Consider the following 17,257-nt stretch of genomic DNA (forward strand, 5'->3'; position numbering starts at 1 on the left):
TCTGTCCCTTTCTGGCCGCCGTTAGCCCGGCCCATGGGGCGGAGCTCCCCGCCCACCCGGAAGGGCCCGGCCGGGACCACGTGGTGCGGGACCCCCCGTTGGCAGCGCCATGGCGTCGGCGCCCAAGAGGTTCAAGGTCCGGGGAAAGCCGGGGGCTTCCGGGGAGCTGGGGACACACCGGCTCTTATGGGATCCGCGATCGGCCTCATGGCTCCTTCCCCTTCACCGCATGCTTCCATCCACAGGCGGCGGTCGAGAGCGGCGCCCAGGGGAAGAGTAGCGCCGACCCCCTCTGCGGGTTCCTGGCATGGTGCGGGCAGGCCGGGGTGGAGCTGAACCCCAAGGTGAGGCACAGCGGGCCGGGCCGAGCATGCCCTAGGTCCGCCCTGCTCTCTTCGCTCTGGCCCTCACCGCTTGCTCTGGCCTCAGGTCCGCCTGAGCAGGGAGGGCGCGGTGGCGGGGTACGGGATGTTGGCCGCCGAGGAGCTGGAGGCGGGAGAGGTGCTCTTCACCATCCCCCGCACGGCGCTGCTGTCCCAACACACCACCTCCATCCACGCAGTCTTGCAAGAAGGTGAGTGCAAGCTTCTTGTGTCTCTCGAGTCTGCTGTGCCGTTCAAAGGAATAAACGGGTCCGCGGTAAAGCCTCGGGAACGTTCCCGATTTGCGCAGGATGCTGTAAGATTGCTTGATACCAGGAAAGGGGAGGGATGGGCAGCCCTTCACTTCCCTAAGAGCTGTGCTGGCCAGGGAGAAAAGTCCATCAATGCAACATCTCCAGCTTCTAAGTGACAGGCACCCATACTATGCTGCTTTCCTTGAAGCACTGATAAATAAGAACAGTTCCTTGGTTCCTGAAGGCACGCAGAGCCTCACGCTGAGGAGGGCAAGGCCGTGGGTCCTGGGAGAGCTCATATCTAACTCCAGAGAGGCAGTTTCTGGTCCCGGTTCAGCTCAGGACAAACCCAAGACAAACTAGAATAAAAGCTCAACCCCTGTCTCCAGGCTGAAGACAGGCACAGAGGCTTGTCACACCAGGTTTTGGTTCTAAAATTCAGAACAACTTATGTTTTCTCCACCCTCTGTGGTTCTGTAGCCCAGGAGTCCCTGCAGAGCCAGTCCGGTTGGGTCCCTCTCCTGCTGGCCTTGCTACATGAGTACACAGCCAGCAGCTCCCACTGGCAGCCGTATTTCTCCCTCTGGCAAGACTTCAGGAGCCTGGACCACCCCATGTTCTGGTAAGGTGAAGCAAGGGGGCTTGGGGAGGCTCAGTTGTACAGCTGAAGGCAGGTACAGGCCAGGGGCTGCTGAGTGTTGTCCTGGGGAAGGAGGTGGCCCTGCTGGGTCACCCCAAGCCTCTGTTCTAGCCCTGTGGTGGCACTGGCAGGAGCCTTAGGGGCCCTCCTGGAGCTACGTTACAGAGAGAGCTAGAGAACAAGGACGTGGAGAGCACAGGGAAGCTGACATTTTTAAGGAGGAAGGAGTTAATAGACCCTTGGCCCTAGCACAGATGGAGAAGAAACTGTTTTTTCTTGCAACAGGCCTCAAGAAGAGCGAACAAGGCTCCTGCAGGGCACAGGCATCCCAGAAGCTGTAGACAAGGATCTGGCTAACATCCACCTGGAGTACACCACCATCATCCTGCCTTTCATGGAGACCCACCCCGACATCTTTGACCCCAAAGTGCACACGCTGGAGTTGTATAAGGAGCTGGTGGCATTTGTCATGGCTTACAGGTGAGAAGTAGGGCTTTGCTCCAGGCAGGGATTACAGACAAGGAAGTAGGAGTACAGGCTATGTTAGAGGGTGCAGTTGCACAAGAAACCAAGTGTAAGGTAAAGTTTGCCCTGTGCAGTCATGTGTACCACTGGCTCGTCTTAGCTTTCAGGAACCTCTGGAGGAGGAAGAAGAAGATGAGAAGGGGCCCAATCCTCCCATGATGGTGCCTGTGGCAGATATTTTGAATCATGTGGCCAACCACAATGCCAACCTGGAATACTCTCCTGTGAGTGCAAAGCTGCCGCGCCAGGCATTGTCACAGCTTCGTTGTTTTTAGTAAGACCTTTAGGAATGGGGGCACAGCAGGGTGGGGTGTAAGCCCACGGCAGCAAGTCTGGCCTGGATGTCATTAATACAAAGCCCTGCTGCATGTTTGGTGTTCATTAGGAGAAGCTCAGGGTCACCTGAACTCTGAAAGCAGTTGAGCAGTCGATCAGCTCAGATGCTCTCCTGTCCCTGCTTCCAGCACTGTTTGAGGATGGTTACAACGCAGCCCGTGGGGAAGGGACAGGAGATCTTCAACACCTACGGGCAGATGGCCAACTGGCAGCTGCTGCACATGTACGGCTTCGCAGAGCCCTACCCCGGCAACACCCACGACACGGCCGACATCCAGATGGTGACACTGCGCAGGGCGGCTCTGCAGCGTGAGTGGCACCCCAGCCCCTCAGGGAAAGGATGGGGCAGGGATCTCTGGTAAACAGGGATGACATGAAAAATAAGCCTGGTCTACAGCATTTCAGGGAGTGAGGCCATGCCTTGGTTTTCTGCCTCCTGTTTCCCCTTCTCCCTTCACCTTCTCCCTCCGCTGCCATCCTGGCTGTGTTCACAGCTCCAATCTCTTCACAACAGGTGCCAAAAGTGAAGCTCAGCAGCAGCTGGTCTCAGAGCAGTGGGACTTCTTGTGCCAGCTGGAGATGGTGGGGGAGGAAGGTGCCTTTGTGATTGGCTGGGATGAGGTGCTGACAGAGGAAGAGCTGTCAGTGACCCTCAAGGTAAATGTGGCCAGGGTGGGGGAAGAGCTGTGAAAGGGAGCAGAGTGCAGCTGGGCAAATCAGCAGTGCAGAATGGCTCAGTGAAGGGCACAAGCACCTGAAGGCAGTTTGGCACTAACAGTCCTGTGTGAGCAGTGGTAGGGAGTGTGGCTGCCCAGCTCCCAGGTGCTGTTAAGTCATCTTCCTCTCCTGAAGTAGCCATTCATGTGTACTCACATATTTGTTTTGAATGGCTTTATGGCCACTGTTCTAGAAAGCTGTCGCAGCTTTGTAGGTAACAGCTGAGATGCTTTACAAGACTTACCAATACCCAGATTTGCTCTTTTAATGTTCTAACCCACAATTACTTGCACTTAGGTATCTAAGCCAGTTTTAGTCTCTTAAGCTTCAGTGCAGCTGAAGAATAACTCACCTGCTCCTCATGGCTCTTCTGATCCACAGAGGAGAAAGCCTGATGTACTCACACTGCCAGTGACTTATCCCTTTGCCTGGGTCACTACAGGTGCTCTGCATGTCAGAAGAAGAATTCAAGGAGTATAAGGAGCAAGATGGCTGGGAAGACGACAGCGAGGAAGAGGAAAACTCTACTCTTTCAAATGAGGCCCTCTCCAGACTTAAAACCCCTTGCAAGAAGCTCCTTTATGACAGTGTGCAGCTGACCCTGAAATCCTATGGGGCAGACCTGAAAGCAGAGCAGGACTTGCTAAATAACAAGGAGGCTTACAAGAAACTGAGTCGAAGGGAGCAGCAAGCGCTGCATGTGCGCTACGGCCAGAAGAGGATCTTGCATCAGCTGCTAGAGCTGCTACAATAGAACCCTCAGTGTCCCTGGACAGGACCCGGCTGGGGCTGATCCTGAGGGAAGGCTCAGCCTCTGGCTGTAGCAGAGAGAAGGGATGGCAGGACTGACTACGGGTACACTCACCCCTCACACAGCACATGGATTTTTTAGCTACCTCTACATAAAGAAGTTTCTTCACAGCACAAAGGTGGTTTTGAGTGGCCTTATTGTACCATGAGAGCTCTGGAGCACAAATCCCACCTTTTTCCAGAGACTGTGTAAGAAACCCCAGCCATCCTGATGGCTGTTTTAGGAAGGCAGACATACATTGCCAGAACAGCAGAGGATTCCCTCGTTCAGCATCAGAAATTTAAGGCAAGAGCTGCTCCTTGTCCAGATTAAGAGGGCAGAAATCCAGCTGGTAGCTCTTACCTTAGAGAGGTTCAGAGTAAATACCTGGCAGCTATACCTACTGACAACACTAAACTCTTGACCTGTACAGATTTTATGCTGAACATTTTCAAGAGTACAGGCCCATCTAGCTGGTCTTCATGTAGGCTCAGTATAACAAGTACTTCCATTTATTACCACAAAAGATATTTCTGTGTGGGCTTGAGACTACTCTGGAGGAGCACTGTCACAGTTCTAAAGCTGCTGCAGGCCGAGAATTTGATACGCACCCTCTGCTTAATGCAGTTCTACCCTGAACTCACTTTGGTTTTGCTTAACAAAACACTGACAGTTGACAGGCCAAGCTCTATTTAATAAAAATGAGTTTTCTTACCCAGCTCATGCTTTCTACTTCAACAGGGTGTGAAGTCCTGTCTAAGAGCAGGGGGACTGTGGGTGCTGCTGCAGTTAAAAGTATTGCAGACAAGTAAAACCCACAGTGCACTCATGACAAAGCTCAGCTACAGCCCTGCTTACAGTGCTTGGGGACAGGGTGGTTTAACAGTACTGAGGGGAGCTTGTTCTGGTTTCCCAGATGGGACAATAGTGAATTTGACCAGGATCCCACACAGCTGCTGCTATCCTTCACAGAGACATCGTTAAAACTGGTATTTTGGTATCCTGTGTCTCTCCAAAGAAATCATACTGGAAAATGTACACATCAGCAGATACTACATTTGGTATCTTGGTTAAAGTTTGGGGTTTGGGTTAAAACTTGGCGTTTTTTAGGTATGCACAAACTTGGTGATGACCAAAGCATATAAAGGGTTTGAACACTGTGTAACAAGACTTTGTTATACCTACTGTTTGTAACTGTTTGCCTGCATGGGTGTTGGAAGTTCCATCTCATTGGAGAAGGACATTTTGAGAACTTCACTTTTAGACTGTATTTTTGGACCATGGGGAAAGCTTGGAGGGGATTTGCTTACTAAAAAGTTGATTATGGGGTGGCCTTTGTATCCTTTAGAGAATTAGGGGAAATGGCCTGAGAATGGATCCTGCAATTAATGTTACTTTGTTGCCAGGAAGGAAAATGGGGCAAAGTACCAGATGTTGATCTGTTCTTTGCATTGCAGAACAGTGATAAGGCTTGGAAAGAATGTGGATTGATGACAGCAGACTCTCGTGTTTGAGCACTAGAGAAATTAAAAGGAAGTGTAATGAAGAGAATGAGGTAGAGAAGAGAAAGGAAAGAAAAGGGGAAGAGATCAGATAAGAGATGGCAAATTTGGTTGATTGCTGTGGTAGTTCGAAGGACAGGAGGTAATGTAAGGGAATCAGATTTCAACTGGTAAATTCCCATCTAGTAGGAAAAATTCAATGTACTTACTGTAAGCAGAACAGGCACCTGAAACAAATGCCCACAGAACCCAGGGCATAGGTAATCCTTCAAGATGGGAGGCTCCACAAGCAGGAAAACTGCTTACACTCAATTGGGATTTAGACTGAGAGGCAGCTGAGAGCTCCAAAGAATCCCCAACTCCTGGTCACAGTAAATTTGGAGAATGAAAAGGTAGAATACCTAATAGAGGAGCAACTTAGATGTAAAGGAGTCTTCAAGTAAACAAAGGACATCTATAGCTGGAGCGATAGGGAAAAAGGAAATAAGGCCATTCTTCCAGTCACTCAAATTTGGAATTGTAAAGAGTTTTATAAAATTTCTGTACATATCCAAATGCCCAATGCCATTATTAGGAAGAGGATTAAGTAAATTAAAACAAAAAAAAAGAAGAATATTTGAGAAAGGACAGATCCAAGTACATAAACCAGAAAAAAAAAAAAAAAAAAAAGCCCTGAGGGCACAAGTGTTTATGTTAGAGGATCAGAAAGACCCAGAGAGGAAGAGAGACCCAAAAAACCAGAAAATGGGGTGACTCCTGTCATATAGGTGACTGGCACGCCTGTAAGATCACAAGAAGCAAAACTGGTAACAATCCAATTAAAACCAGGCACCAGACTGGTAAGATGAAAACAATACCCTGTTAAATTGGAAACTAGAAAAGGACTAGAGCCAAACATTAAAAGATTTAACAGCTTTGAGTTGCTTCAGGAATGCCAGTCAGTTTAATACCCCAATTCTACCAGTTAGGAAACCACAATCAGATAAGTATCAGCTAGTCCAAGATTTAAGAGCCATAAAGCTTGCGTACAAGACGTGCATCAGCCACATTAAAAGATAGTGATCAAGGGTTTAGGGCATTAGACTTGAAAGATACTCCCTTAAAAGATGTCCTTTTGTATCCCACTGGATGCCAGAATTCAGGAGCTGTTTGCATTTGAAGGGGAGAATCCTCAAACAGGAGTTTATTAATTATGCTGGACTCTTTTACCAGAGGGATTTAAGAACAGCCATACATTTCTGGAAAACAATGTAAAACTGTCCTTGGGATTGGCATGGGAAGTGTAATAAAATGTATAGTGAAGAAGAAATGAGAACTGTGTTCACAGTTCCAACTTCAAAAGGCTCAGTTTCAGCACAGCTGCTGAGCTGGCAAAGAAATGCCATGGAATTATAGGACCTAGCCACAGTCTACTCCTTGACACAGAGGTGACTGATGCCTGGAACAGAAAGAGAATTCCCTCTGAGCTGCCACCCACTGGCACAGCTGGCTCAGTGATCCCTCAGAGCTGTTTTTTCCTCTATGCAGCAAATGCAAAGCCAGGTATGGAACCCCTTAAACCTGAGCAGGAAATCCTGACTCTCTGCCCACACCACAGCAGTCAACTGAAGCAGTCAGCTTAAACCAGCTGATGTTATGTAAAAAGAAGTGAAGCTCTGTTTCCTAGCATCTGCTAGGTTAGAGGATCTTGCAATATTAACAACACTGAAGCTGCCTACCCTTACAAGAGCTAACCACAACCTTTTGGGCAGACCCCTGCTACAGGGAGATCACAGCAGGCGGAAGGCATTAGAAATGAAACTGATGGGCTGTCTACACTCTATACCTCCACTCCAGTCTCCAGTCTGAGACAAACTGCTCATGAACTTGCAGCTAAGCCATTTGTATCTCCACACAACTGTCCTTTCTGATGCACTTCAAAGCAAGACCCTGTCTAGTCGTTACATCTGCCCACTGACTCATGCTAGAGAACAAATCCGGCTACTTTCAGCAGGCAGTGCCCAAAACACACTGGAAAAGTGCAGGTTTGGGATGGGTGGGACAGGCTTTGGAAGACACCAACTGGCCAGGATAGAACTGGACAGAATAAGCACAGTGGCACGTGCTGCATGTCATGACTTTAATGTGTAACTACAGTATGCATACATACAAGAGTGGGAGAACTAAAGCCCAAGAACTAGAAAGGCTACAAAATACAACACGTGGACCAATACTTTACAAAACATTGAAAATCCTTACAAAATGGGCTGTATTGGTCCTTCAGGTTTTTTGTTTTGTTTAATTTTTTTTTCCTTTTTTTAGGGTTTTTTTTTACAAACTTATACTGTGTGGTCACAGGGGAGGGTGGGAAAAGGTCTAGATTTAACCCCTCATCTTCCAAAATTTACAACTGTCAAAAAAAAAAAGAAAAAGAAAAAAAAAAAGAAAAAAAGAAGCTATAGGCCTGGTCTCTGGTTATTTACTGAAAACAGCTGACCCTCAACCAAAGGGCCTGTTTCTTCTCCAACATAAAGGAGGCATTCTCTGACTGCCACTCCACTTGCTGTCTATCAGCATTTGATGAGGGTGAGGGGAAAGCAACACTGAACCTTAACCCTTCCCTCACCCCTCCTGTACTCCACAGAATTCCCATATTCCAAACACATCCTTTTTTTTTTTTTTTTTAAACAACTTAGTGATTTAAAGGTCCCCCATTCACATAAAGAAAAATAAGTTACTGGCTTTTCAATATTCTTTGGGAGTCTGGGAATGTCAGGACAAGGAGGTCTGCCCCAGACAAGTGCTTGGCATCAGCAGCTGCCCCTTTATTACAAGATGGACAGGCACCAGTTACCCACCTGCCTTTTACACAATTTGCACAAACCCAAAAGTCCAGACAAATATTTCTGTTCCTTGTATTTACACTAGTTCAAATGATATTCACAGCATCTTCTGAAGTTTGGCCAAAAGTCAAAAAATTTGCTTCAAACTTTGGAACATGCCCACATAAGACTTTCACCCAGGGTCTGTTGTGTCTACCCAATCAAGGGGGCTGGAAAGGTCAGGAGGAGCCTTACAGAGTCTTCAGTCAGTTGATGGGATGGGACCTCCAGGCTGGCACTCTTAAAATGCAGGATGCAGCTCATCTAACTGGCACCAGTCCCTTCCATAACTTGCTGGGCCTGCTTCTGCCCCATGCAGCACTGTGCAACCGACTGGAACAACCTGCACACAGAAGCAAAGCAATGGTAAGGGCATTTACAGCACCAAATGGATGCTCTGATAGCACCAAAAACTCAAGGTTCAGCTGCTTCAGAGATATCATTTTAATGATTCTGTGGCTAAGTTATACTCACTTCTCAATTTCTGGAGCGCAGTGAACAAACTCATGGTTCCAGAACTTAAAGGCTGGGTTTTTTATCAGCTCAATAAACGTAATAAGGAGACCCCAGGGATGAGGCCTATTTACAATCAGTCGTTCCAAGAGAACCCTGAAATCCAAAAGTTGTAACACTTAGAGCTCAAAGATCAAAAATATAGAAGGAAAGAAAGCAAAAGCTGAATGTTGGTCAGTTAAACGCCATCCCTCTCACCTGGTGATCTGCTCCTGGATGGCCTCTGTGTTGGCCTCTGCAAACAGGTAGAGCATGGTGCAGCTGAAGTAGTGGGTGTGACTGTTGGGGTACCGCAGCTGGTTGGCGATGGCGTTCAGGAACAGGTACCGGCCTGCAGGAGAGAACACTGAGTACACACAGCTTCCCTTGCACACACGGGAGTAAAGAAACAACCAGGACTGCTTGAGACTGATGTTTGGGAGCCTTATGGAGGTACACGAAACAACCAACTGAAGATATGTGAAAGCTGTATCAACCCAGGCTGATGGAGAAGTAAGAATTCAATCCTTCTTCACTGAAGGCATTTCTAATTCCCTTCAATACTCTCAACTTTTGGTTAGAACATTGCTCCTATATTCAGAGTTTAATACCCTAATGTTGCATTCATTTCTGTGAATTCACTATCAGCTACATGAAATCACAGAATCATCAAGGTTGGAAGAGACCTTAAGACAATCAAGTCCAACCATCAAGCCAACATTACCCCTGTTCCTTGATAACCACTTAATCACATCACCCAGCACCAGATCCAGACGCCTCTCAAACACCTCCAGGGATGGCAACTCCACCACATCCCTGGGCAGCCTATTCCTGTATCAGACCACCCTAACAGTGAACAAACCTTTTCTGGTATCTAATCTGAATCTTCCCTGTAACACCTTAAGGCCATTTCCTCTTGTCCTCTCACTGCACAGGCATGGTGGAAAACCCCCACTTCACTACAACAACCCTTCAGAGCTCAGGTTTCCCCTGAGCCTCCTCTTCTCAACACTAAACAAACACAGCTCCCTCAGCCGTTTCCCACAGGATGTTTTCTAGACCTTTCACAAGCCTTGCTGCCCTTTGCTGGACACATTCCAGCATCTCAATGTCCTTTTTAAAGTGAGGGCCCACTTGCTGTAAATGTGGCAAACTAGCAGCGTTTCCAGCTCACCTTCAGTATCCAGGTCTACTGCCAAATTCTGGAAGATGTCCATGTGAGCTGAGTGGGTAATGGTGCTCATGGAGGGTGTGCTGCCTTTGTTGTGAATGTGTGCAATAGCTTGAGTACCTACGTAGAGCACCAGTGCATTGATCAGCTGGATGTTGTAGCGGTTGCCAGGTTCATTTGATACCTAATAGCAAAGATATGAAAAGCATTAACAGCCAATATTCCTTCAGCCCTCAAAGGTATAGCATGTACAACAACAGCATCCAAGGATCTTGCTGATAATCCAGAAGACTACATACTGGGACATCCACAAATTCAGTTTGGCATTTAGCCTTTTTTTATAGGCATATATTAGAAAGCATACGTTAAGCACACACACACATATATATTCAAAAACATCAGTAAAGTGTTGACACAACAGATTTGTTTTTACTCTCTGCCTAAAGGAAAACATCAGGTAAGGCAATATGAATTCACCAGCAATGCCAGATGCTGGCTGAAACATCCCCCTAGTGTGAATGTTTCTGTCAAAGCAATTCTCTGAGGAAGTCCAACTTCAGGTCTGCTGCAAGCCAAGCCATGAGATGCCTGAAATGAGGTTTTAGCCACAATTCCGAACTAGGCTTTAGCTAATTTGACCTTTTTTACCCTTGAAGTTATTGGCATAAGGATCCATGTATTTCTGTAACAATTAATCTATTTGGAGTCAAAGTTTAATCACATTCTGAAAGGTTTCAACACATCCTATCAGGGAGCGGTAAAAGACTTTTTCAGAGTGTGCATTTTCACAGACTCCTCTACTACCTGGAGCTGGCCAACACACCAACAAAACTCCTGCAGGAAAGGATGGTGGCTGAACCAGTGAGATCATTTGTGCCACATTATTTAAACTGGGCACCCACAGAAACATCAAAACCCTCAAACTTACTTGTAGGTTGCTTCGCAAGTCAGACAAAAAGGTGACTGGAGAACGGGTTTTCAGATAGGAATCCAAGTCTTTCTTGAACTGAGGTGGCATCACTCCAGTGAAATTTGTGAGTATTCGTGGAGCAATATTAATCTCACTTAACATGTCCACCTGTTGACAGAAAACCCAGTCAACTAAACCACCAGCAATGGAACAAATTGAAAAGCAGATATATAAGCAATATTACATCAACTACTGCTGCTGATCACTTTTCCTTCCATCAGCGAAATGGCAACACCTAACTTTTGCAGATTTTAGAAGAAACTCGGTATCTAACATGTAAACTTATTACATTATGTCTTGAAGAACTGAGATAAAAAAATTCAGGCATGAAGGCCATAGGGAAATTTGGTCACTGCCTCTGGGGTCTCCCCAACTACACTCCACCCAGCCTGGTAGTTTCAAAAGGCACCAACATCCGCAGAAGTCAAGAACAGCCTTCTTCAGAGACAATGAGCACTGCAGCTTCACTCCCATCACCCTGCACAGCTCAGGCAGAGAACTGCCAACAGGACAGTACTTCGGCAGTGTGAGGAAGTTTCCTTCTAATCATTCCAGGATTAGTTGCCTAGCAGATACCCAAAGATTTAATTAGATAATATTAACCTGGATAGAGAGTATTTTGAGCATTAAAGTTTCCTATTATCCAACTCCTTTAAAGTAAGTTCTACCTTTAGGTTAGGGGTGAAAGGGTCTGGAAGCCTCATGTTCCGTGGGAAGGCACTCAGGATCAGATTCCTTAGCTGAATACAGTTAGGTGGGATCACATCACAGAACCCATAGTGGTAGTCACAAAGAAATTCTGGGAAATCATGCAGCAAGACCAGCAACACACGCAGAGTGCCCTATGAAATAAAATATTAAATGTAAGAGGTGTGTAACTGTTGAAACTGTCCAAAAGCTTGCAGAGCCATCATTCTATGTCATGTAGCTAACATTACCAGAAGGAGACAAATCTGGGAGGACAGCCTGCTTCCCCCACAATTTAAATTCAACTCTCAGATGTAAGTTAGAAGAAAACAGATAATTCTATTTTGCTGCCAGATTACCTCTACTTTCAGACAACTTTCACTGGAAGCATCTATTAGTTGACATTTTTTTACCTTGTAAAGAATTTGCATAGGTTTGGTGAGTTCCACATTTCTAAGGAAAGGAGCCAAATACTTGAACAGATCAATCAACAACTGGGCATACATAGGCCAACCCTGTCAAGAAAAGAACAGCAGGTGGAAAACATGCAATGAAGACCAGTTACCTTAATTTCAAAACTATAATTAGATTGATCTTTACATAAACCTGGATGGAAGAGCTATAGCAATTGCCAGCTTAACCACTGAGTGCAGCACAGCTCATTTCAAGGGCTTCAGCTGGGCACCATAGTGCCCACACACCAGGGTGTTTCCAGAACCCTCAACATGCCATATTGAGGTGACAATATTTAGCCTAGAAGGAAGGCTACAGCTCTACCAGATATTGACAAAGGCATGTTTATCCAATTCCATTCACCCTGTGTTCCGTAGTTACTGACACACAGACTCTCCTCCATGCAGTTAGGTTACTGTGAATATGGAAGACAACAAAAACAGAACAGCCATGCTACTAGTGCACTTCAAGAGATGTGAAACAGCACGACACCAGATAAACACCTGGGTGAGCTTTTTAATTCAGAAAAGATAAATTGCAGCCACACCTTCTGCTGTGGTGTATGTGCCAGCATTCTTGCAATAAATATCCGATGGGAGATCAGTTCCAGCCAGGCATAAACAAAACCTGGAGCTTTTGTAGGCCTCAGGATGTGAAATGTGTTACTGAAAGAAAAGTTAGAGCAGGTTAGAAGTGCACAGCAATAAGACCGCTTTTCGTAACACTGAGGGAAAAACACAGCCCTAAAAGCAAAGGCATTTGAGAATCTTGGGTTTTACCAGTCATCTCCCCTAAAACAAGCAAGTGGTCAGTCCACAGTAGAACCAGTTACTCCAAAAATGATTAAGCCACCACAAAGAACAGTCAGACAGCCTTTAAGTGAAAATCCTTGATCCTACTAAGAAAGGATGAACGCCGTGGCCAACCCCAAATACATACCAGAAAGCTGTGAGTGTCTGGAAATTGATGGTCTCCAGCACATGCTCAGGAGCATTTAATTCCAACAGCAACATGATGAAAATGCGATGGTAAGGAAGTTGCTGAAACTCACTCTGCCGAACATCGTGGTCCTGCAGAAGAACTCCCACCACAATACCAAGAACCTGAAGAGATTAAGACACATGGAGACAGCAAGATTTACTCTGCAAGTTGGACTACAAATAATACTTTAACCATCAGTAAAACAAAATAAATCAGTAGATTCTAACAAGAACCAAAAATCCTAGTTATTAGAAGTGTTGCATAAAGGAGTATTACAATTTGTTTCAGCAATTCCCAATCACTATGCTTTGCTCTCCCTGTTCCTTGGACCACCGTCACAATGACTGACTGGGCAGCATCTGAAGGTCTTAACTACCTAAGACCTTAAAGTCTTAGGTATCCAGCCATAAAAGTAGTTTAAGAGCAAAGGTAAGATCCTCACAACGTGAAGGTAAACACTCAGGAATCAACAGCCTTAAAACAACAGCTGTTGGCTTTTTCATTTCAAGGCACAAAGATGAATTTCAGATTGGCTTGAGATGAAATCTTTGTGAACAAGAAAGCCACTAGGCACCTTGGTGGCTCACTCAGAAGTTTATCAATGACCAACTCAAAGTTCTCATCAGGCACTTCAGCAGCAGCCCACATTAAGGTCTGCACCTCAGGTTTATCAGCAAAGGCACAGCCAACAACACACTTGAAATTCAACGAGGCCAAGAAGGATTCCCAACCTTATTCAGGAGGTTGATCTTTGTGACTGTGTTGGTTGCCTCCCCAGAGTGCTTCACCAGCAGTGCAATGAGTCGCACAAAGGCATCCAGGTTGTGGTAGCACTTGGCTCGAATCATGGTGGGGTTGGCTGCAGGATTGTGCTGCTGCTCAGCCAGGGCTCGATAACTGATCTCAACACACATTTCGGTGCAAAGACGGAAAAAACGGGTGATCAAGTCATCTGTTTTCAGGATCCCCTGCTGGTGCATCTAAACAGGAAAGGAAAAGGTGTCAGCACCGTAACCACAATTCATTTTACAATTTATTTCAAACAACACATCCTTTACAAAGCACCCACCTTGCCTGTCACAGTTAATTTTTGCCATACTCTCCGGAGAGATTAATGTTTGCAAGGCAATTTAGGGTGACAACACAATTTTAGCAAACACAATTATTCTCAAATACAATCTTTTGAATCCCAAATCTTTCCAACCAGCATCAGTGCTGCCACCAGCATTCAGCCTTGCATGAAGAACATGAGAAGTACAAGCTCTGGGAAGGGCAGACTCCAGCTTCTAGCTCAGGAATCACCACTAGTTTGCAGCCCCATTCTGTTGAAGCAAACTTTCCTTACATGAACATTACACACAGATAAAGATTGGGTGGGCTTTCTTGCTTTGCATGGGGGAGTTGTTTTAATAATATACATATAAAAAAACCCAGAGACCTCATTTTATTTGTTAGCCACAGTACTAGAAACATCAAAATTAAACAAATTACACTGCAGAAAACTGTGGGGGGTTTGAAAAAAAAAATCTTATTTCTAAACTCCTGCTGGACATAAAGTTACAAAAGCAGCACAACTGGTAACTTGGAGACAATGTGGAGAACTTCTAGTATTTCTGGAGAAACTTTTTTTGTAAAAAGCCCAAAGAATTTAGGTGTCTGCTTTCAAAGTTCTGTGCTTCTTCTTGTCCTACAGACTTGTGGTAAGGAAGCAACACTTTGGCAGTCATTTGAGTTCAGTAATAGAACCTCATTTAATGTAGCTATTACAAAATATTCCTTTAGAACTCATTACTAAAGCCTGTAAGGAAACAATTGTAAATAAACACTGCACTTCAATATATTTAAACTGCTATTTCAAAACTGATCAAATATGTACAAAAGGTAATCAAACAAGTGTGATAAAAAGTGAAGTGGAACAGAAGTGTACTAAGTATGGCGAGCACTCTATACTGAAGTGTACTTTAGAAGCATGATTTAAAGTAGAAAAAGTGAGGTCACAGAAAAATAGGTAAAATATTTCTTTAAGATGTATGTTTAGCACAATTTCTATTTAAAACATACAAAAAGTTCTATGCAGTAGAAGTCAGACCAACAGAAAGCTGTCTATAACCAGTACACAAGGACACTAAAATCAAATGAAAAAATTCACTGCATCAGTCACAATCTTCCTGCATACTCTGAAGCCTGAGCTTCTTTTCATTGGCAGCTGCAAAGTCTGCAGCGTATCTGTAGTAGTGTCACAAACTTAAAAAAACCACAATGGCAAAAACACCATGTCAGGGGCTTTCTCATAGCTGCAGTCAAGGAGCTGCATGCAAGGAACACAGTTTTAGGGAGATGCCTGCAAATACAGGAGTTAGTTACCACACATGCTGGGCTACTGAGGGGATCTCCCTCCTCAGTCACACCTAGAAAGCAGATGGTATGTGATGTTCACCACACCTGTTAAGGTGCTCCAGATTGGCACGTTGGACATTGTTTAAATTTAGGCACCACTTCAGCTAATGAAGTCTCAAGATTTTCCTTATTAATGATTTCATTTCAAGAAAAGATTCCCTTGCCCACATGACCTGCAACAGTTTACCTGAATCTCTACTGGTGACATCCTCCTGTAGGCTGCTGGAGCTTTTACTGTTACCCATAAGGAGTAACACCAGTCAAGGCTCATTACAAAGCATGACAGAACTATTTCCATGAGCTATTTCAGCTCAAGTTCCTTTTCCACCAAACTTATCTCAGAATTCACGGTCTGAAGTGACCGCCTGTTGCTGCAGTATCTGAAGAACATGATTTGGTGGAGTACAGAGGCTTCATCAAAAACTGACAGAATTTTGATGGTAAACTGCCATACACCTGGAAGTTTCAAAAGGATGCCTAACACAGGTTATAACACTGCTTTAAAATGGAGGGCATCACACCCTACTTATGTTGAATAAAAAGCACCTTTCTTTCCAAAAGCTCTACCTGTCCAACAAACGCAGAGAATGCTTTGGTACTGTCACGGCCTGCTGCAGCTGAATGGTAGAGGTTCACCCACTCCCTCAGCAGGTATTCTGCCTTCTCCCTCAGGCCTGGTGGGTCATCATACTCAGAAGCTTGAGAAATTCCTGAATGCATCATGAAATTAGGACCTCCATGAGCACGGTCAATCATTGCTTCATAGTTTGATCGGACCACTTCCATCAGCTGGGGTAATCTAAAGCAACAGATCAGAGCAAGAGCTGGGTTAGAATTCCTCCTCCCCCAGAAAGTGCAGGAACTGGAAACTCAGTCAACAAGAGTTGAAAGAAAGCAAATTATTTTTTAAACTGAAACCTTCTATCTTTCAGTCCTCAATGGAATAGCAGAAATAAGTCATGACAGCAGATACACTTATGATGAAAGAAGGAACACTGAAATCACATAAGCTTTGAAGTTCCACTCCAATTTGTACAGGGGAGTGAGTGTTGCAACAAACCACCACAGGGACTAGAAGCAGCTTCTCTTCTGCAGACTTCAGGAGCCCTAAAATGCTCCCACATAGGAGATGCCAGTACTGACTGACTGGGGCACTGGATTTGGCTGCACTGAAAGTCAAGCCACACACTGAGGACAGTGTATCCATGCCAAGTGCAGATGAAAAGACTTTGGTTTTGGGACATCATATTTGCAGCTCTGTTGGTAATGGCAGCCATTGCCATCAGCCAGCTGCTGGTTGCTCTCACATCTATTCAAAGTTCTCCAAGCTCTAACCCATCTCTTTCTCAAACTCAGCAACAACTGCTTCCACCTTACAAATAGGAGGCCTGCAAGTCCCACGGGTATTTCCAGGTGTTGTAGCAACATTTGCTACCCAAATGGTTTGGGAAGTTTGCTGGTGGATCCATAAGCCATGTGAGACTGGCAGAGGACTGCTCTGTAAGTTCTAAACAGAAAGGATCATCCAATTGGATTGTTTGCAATTAACTAATTAACATACTGACACCTAGATATACAAGATTTAAACAGGCAATAATATTGCATAAATTTGAGATAAAGCAGGAATTCCAACAAGTTTTTCATAGTTCCACAGAATTCTGGAGCATAGTGCATAGAGAGATTTTATTGTTTAAGCATTTAGTTTCACGTGCTGCTGCAGCTGCTTCTATTTTGACAAAGATGAGCACATTTACATTAGAGTGACACTTGAAACTAAGAAAGGACTGCAGCCTTAGGGAAAGTTTAAAGCTATATGACTGAATGAGACATTGACTATATAATATGCAAATCATAAACGAGCACAAAAAAAGTAATATATTGTACAATACTATAGCCTCACCCTTCTGGGGCGTTTCCTCTGGAATGAGCATTAATTCTCATGAGTGTCTCAATGGTGTGAAACAGATCTGCTTCTGTTACATGGGCAACACTTCTCTCATCCACCAACAAGATCTTTACCAACTGCATGGCAAATGCCACAGCCATGTAGTTCAAGCCATTCTCCATGGACTGTCAACATGAAAAAGAAAGTTCAACCACAGATCTCACATGGGATAAG

General features: G+C 45.1%; 2 protein-coding genes across 9 annotated transcripts in view; one reads left to right on the top strand and one right to left on the bottom strand.

Annotated features, from left to right (window-relative positions):
• Positions 1 to 72: 72 nt before the first annotated feature.
• Positions 73 to 3,760, top strand: SETD6 (SET domain containing 6, protein lysine methyltransferase). The gene is made up of 9 exons (XM_040075219.2): positions 73 to 136; positions 246 to 344; positions 430 to 574; positions 1,097 to 1,238; positions 1,542 to 1,736; positions 1,882 to 2,005; positions 2,246 to 2,426; positions 2,632 to 2,774; positions 3,277 to 3,760. The coding sequence occupies exons 1-9, from the start codon at positions 110 to 112 to the stop codon at positions 3,586 to 3,588; spliced, it is 1,368 nt and encodes a 455-aa protein (XP_039931153.1). The 5' UTR covers positions 73 to 109; the 3' UTR covers positions 3,589 to 3,760.
• Positions 3,761 to 7,231: 3,471 nt separating this feature from the next.
• CNOT1 (CCR4-NOT transcription complex subunit 1) overlaps positions 7,232 to 17,257 on the bottom strand; it is a 55,001-nt gene continuing 44,975 nt past the window's right edge. For all 8 annotated transcript variants that reach the window (XM_040075798.2, XM_058422164.1, XM_040075795.1 and 5 more), the window contains exons 38-49: positions 17,039 to 17,208; positions 15,706 to 15,937; positions 13,473 to 13,721; positions 12,700 to 12,863; positions 12,308 to 12,425; positions 11,721 to 11,822; positions 11,289 to 11,462; positions 10,579 to 10,728; positions 9,654 to 9,834; positions 8,699 to 8,831; positions 8,462 to 8,596; positions 7,232 to 8,330 (exon numbers count right to left, since the gene is read on the bottom strand). In XM_040075798.2, the coding sequence (XP_039931732.1) occupies positions 8,252 to 8,330; positions 8,462 to 8,596; positions 8,699 to 8,831; positions 9,654 to 9,834; positions 10,579 to 10,728; positions 11,289 to 11,462; positions 11,721 to 11,822; positions 12,308 to 12,425; positions 12,700 to 12,863; positions 13,473 to 13,721; positions 15,706 to 15,937; positions 17,039 to 17,208 (1,887 nt within the window). In that variant the 3' untranslated portion in view covers positions 7,232 to 8,251. The remainder of the gene's footprint in view (positions 8,331 to 8,461; positions 8,597 to 8,698; positions 8,832 to 9,653; positions 9,835 to 10,578; positions 10,729 to 11,288; positions 11,463 to 11,720; positions 11,823 to 12,307; positions 12,426 to 12,699; positions 12,864 to 13,472; positions 13,722 to 15,705; positions 15,938 to 17,038; positions 17,209 to 17,257) is intronic.

Source organism: Hirundo rustica, chromosome 11 (genome assembly GCF_015227805.2).
Source record: "Hirundo rustica isolate bHirRus1 chromosome 11, bHirRus1.pri.v3, whole genome shotgun sequence".
Classification (NCBI taxonomy): Eukaryota; Metazoa; Chordata; class Aves; order Passeriformes; family Hirundinidae; genus Hirundo; species Hirundo rustica.

Coding starts and splice junctions, on each gene's coding strand:
- SETD6 (XM_040075219.2), top strand. CDS start 110: ATGGCGTCGGCGCCCAAGAGGTTCAAG. Junction 345..429: donor GGGTGGAGCTGAACCCCAAG/GTGAGGCACAGC, acceptor CTCTGGCCTCAG/GTCCGCCTGAGCAGGGAGGG. Junction 1,737..1,881: donor GCATTTGTCATGGCTTACAG/GTGAGAAGTAGG, acceptor GGCTCGTCTTAG/CTTTCAGGAACCTCTGGAGG.